This window comes from Dipodomys spectabilis, unplaced genomic scaffold (assembly GCF_019054845.1).
Source record: "Dipodomys spectabilis isolate Male_0828 unplaced genomic scaffold, ASM1905484v1 ptg000030l, whole genome shotgun sequence".
NCBI lineage: Eukaryota > Metazoa > Chordata > Mammalia > Rodentia > Heteromyidae > Dipodomys > Dipodomys spectabilis.
The window spans coordinates 4,128,986-4,132,827 of NW_024870707.1; the positions used below are offsets into that span (position 1 = coordinate 4,128,986).

The 3,842-nt window shown below is 34.4% G+C and overlaps 1 protein-coding gene across 1 annotated transcript; it reads left to right on the forward strand.

The window, feature by feature from the left end:
• The first annotated feature begins 1,025 nt into the window (after nt 1–1,025).
• LOC122105097 (olfactory receptor 8H1-like) lies at nt 1,026–1,973 on the forward strand. The gene has a single exon (XM_042676206.1). It carries the CDS (start codon nt 1,026–1,028, stop codon nt 1,971–1,973), a length of 948 nt encoding a protein of 315 aa, XP_042532140.1.
• Nucleotides 1,974–3,842: the final 1,869 nt, after the last annotated feature.

Genomic DNA, 3,842 nt, shown 5'->3' on the forward strand with positions numbered 1-3,842 from the left:
TGCCTCAATTATCCACCGAGGGAAAGAAACAGAAAGTTCAAAATACAAAAACCAAATACATATACATGGGAAAACAAATGCTGCAACATCACAAAACCCTTTACTTCCTTTAATTCTTTTTTTTTCACTTTTTCAGAGACAAATTAAGGATTGACCAATTCTATGGAAGATTAATTCTTTAATTTTCACCATTTTTGGCTCACAGTAAGTATTCTTACAAAAACTGTGAAATCATGTCAGTTAACAGTCACATTATTAGAATAATAATATTGTAGACGTATGACGTGGGCCTTATGCTAAGTGATGTAGACTTGATTTAGTTTGTTCAAAATATTATTTTTGAAGCAATTTTAAATGATTTAGAATCCTTCATGAGTGGTATGATACAAATGTTCTCTAGTACAATGTCATAAAGTGAACAATTGGAATTTGATTTAATCAAAATTGCAAAAGAATGAACTGTACATGATACTCTGAAGTTATCTCCTCTCATGGACTTTGAGTAACATTCTTCTCAGATTTACAAAAATAATTATCAAGATTAAGATGAAGTTATTTGAATTTTCACTTGATTTTCTGCATGTAGACTATCTTCTTCATGAAAGATAGCATTTGTAACAATTTCAGATCCTTTGTATGTTCAACTGTCAGTGTGTCTACATGCTTACTGATTGATAGCTGAGTCAAACAGGGTAAATTTATTACCAATTTTGAGAAAATTACTTTTAAAAAATGAACACTGAACCATCCATAGAATAAACCTTTTTTTTTTCTTTTTGCAGTCCTTAGGCTTGAACTCAGGGCCTGGACACTATCCTTGAACTTCCTTTGCTCCAGGCTAGCAATCTATTGAATGAGCCACAGGGCCACTTCCAGCATTTTCTGTTTAGATGGTACTGAGGAATCAAACTCAGAGCTTCATGCGTGCTAGGCAAGCACTCTACCACTAAGAAAATACATTCCCAACTCCAGAATAAACCTTCCTGAAGTCATTTTCACTGTCGCCTTGCATTTCTCAGCATACTATGAGAATCTGGAATCAGACGTGTGTGACATCCTTCATCCTTGTGGGACTGACAGATGCTGGAGAGATCCAGAGGGCCCTCTCTGTGCTGTTTCTCCTGATCTATCTGATTTCTCTGCTAGGCAATCTAGGCATGATTATGATAATTCGCCTGGATCTCCAGCTCCACACCCCTATGTATTTTTTCCTTACACAACTCTCATTCCTTGACCTATGTTATTCAAATGTCATCACACCTAGAACCTTAGGGAACTTGTTGACTTCCACCAAGAGCATTTCGTTCGTGGGCTGCTTCACCCAGATGTTCTGGTTTATCATGTTTAGTGCTACAGAATGTTTTCTTCTCTCTGCAATGGCCAATGATCTTTACATAGCTGTCACTAAACCTCTACATTATCCAGCAATTATGTCGCCAAGACTCTGTCATTCTCTGCTCACTGGCTGCTACATGATTGGCTTTATAGATTCCTCTGTCATCGTCCTTTGGATGAGCAGGTTACAATACTGTAACTCCAATGTAATCCATCACTTTTTCTGTGACACATCCCCAATATTAATTCTGTCCTGCAATGACACCTATAATATTGAAATCGTAATATTCCTCATTGCTGGTTCCACACTGATGGTCTCTCTTTTCATAATATGTATGTCCTATGTGTCCATTCTGCTGACTGTTTTGAAAATCAGTTCTACTTCAGGAAAGCAGAAAGCCTTCTCCACCTGTACCTCCCACCTGCTGGGAGTCACCATTTTTTATGGCACCACCATCTTTACTTATTTAAAACCCAAAAACTCCTATTCCTTGGGAAAGGATCAAGTGGCTTCTGTGTTTTACACGATTGTGATCCCCATGCTCAACCCACTCATTTATAGTCTTAGGAACAAGGAAGTGAAGAGTGCTTTCTTTCGGGTTATGCAGAAGAAAGAGAGTTTCAGGAGACTAAAATAACAGTTATGCTAAGCATTTCAACCCAACTTTTTTAGGTTTCTTTGGAGGGGGACAGGATGTCCTGTTTCACTCTATAAAAACACTGAAACCTTCTTTTATATTTGTCTGGAATTTTTTGTGCATATTTCTGAGACTATACTTTCAGAAACTCATATCATAATTGAATAGCATGAAAAATATGGTAAGTGTATGGTCTCCATATATGATTTCCTTTTAAGTGGAAGTAATGTTCCAAATATGATGTCATGTCTACTGCTATGTTACTGTGTTTAAAATATTATTGCATGGTTGTAGAATGAGGTTATGATTCCCTAACTTAGGACTTGAATTCTAATTTATCCCAATCAATATTATGCTTTCATCATTATCCTCTATTTTTCATTTTTCCCATCTCTGTCCTCAAGTTATGTAGTACAGCATTTGTGTTAGGAAATAATTTGTACTGTGGCACTATTTTGGATATTAGATATACCTTTGAAGGTATTGAACTCACAAATATTAAAATAGCTATAAATACTCCAAAGGCAACTTTTGAGTTAGAATTCATTATAGGAAAATAGCATATAACATGTTGGAGAATATTTGTAAACTATTGAAGTGTAATAAGAAAGAGAAACATTGTAAATATTGGAGATAGTGATGTGCATGTTTTGTATGTAAGTGAGTGTGAGTAATGTATATGTGTGTATAGAGATATATAAATATTAGAATTAGCAACAAAATTTCTGCAATTTCTTAGGCTCTCTTTTACAGATTTCTTAAAAGCTATCTAACATTTGATAATGTCTTGTCAACCAAGCTGTGAAATGAATATGTTCTCAATTATATGTGCGGAATTAAGTCTGTTAAAAAAACGTGTGTCATGCTGTAGGGTATGAATCCACATGCAGCAATTATCTTCTAAACGTTAAAACCCCGTTCTCTATGACTCATCAAGAATATACTCAACTGTTTGATTACTTTTATCTGATTCCTTCAGATGTGTAATATTCTTTTTTTAATAAGGAAAGTATTATTTTTTAATTTTTATTGTGAAAATATGGGTTACAATTACATGGGCAAGATAATGAGTACGTTTCTTATCAACATTGTTGCCTCCTCCTTTGTTTCCCCTTCCCATCCCTTCCCAACTCCCTCCACCCCTCCACCAAAGTTGTAAAGTTTGTTTCTCAACACAACAATTTGTACATCTCATTGTTGCAATGGGTCCACCTGTATCCCTATTTAAATGATTTGTTTTTTCCCTTCCTCTCCACAAATTATACCAACATCAAATAAAGTGAAAGCAGGAGTTGTACTAATATTCTTTATGAACAAACTCTTCAATTAAATACTGGATATAGATTTTTAATATATTTTATACAAAGCTGTTGTAAAACAATAAATTGACAATGGATTACATTTTGTGACATCCTATAAACAGATAGTATACAGTAATTTCTTTATAAGTTTTTATCCACGTTTTCTTGTGTTGGGGCCTTCATTATCTCCATGATTTAAAGGTTAGTGAATTAATGTGTACTTCTCTTTTCTTCTTCTTTCCCTTTTTGCCTTTACTTTTATTATTATTTTTAGTCCTTTATGTTGGTGTTGTTTTCATTTTACCAGTTCTGGCTTTTGAAATCAGAGTCTCTACACTGGCTAAGAAAACATCATGCTATTTAAACAACACCTTTAGCCTTATTTACTCTAGTTTATTTTTTTTCATTTTTATGTGAGATCTTTAATTTTTTCTAACCACTGGCCTAGAGACAGGATATTCCTATGTACATTTATTGTACAGCTCAAGGATGGCCTTTATTTAAACATGTTTTCTCACTAATTCTTTGCTTGGGATAATCTCAAACTTTTATCACCCTTCTACCTTTC

What these genes read in the sequence shown, in the direction of transcription:
- LOC122105097 (XM_042676206.1), top strand. Translation starts at nt 1,026, where the DNA reads ATGAGAATCTGGAATCAGACGTGTGTGACATCCTTCATCCTTGTGGGA.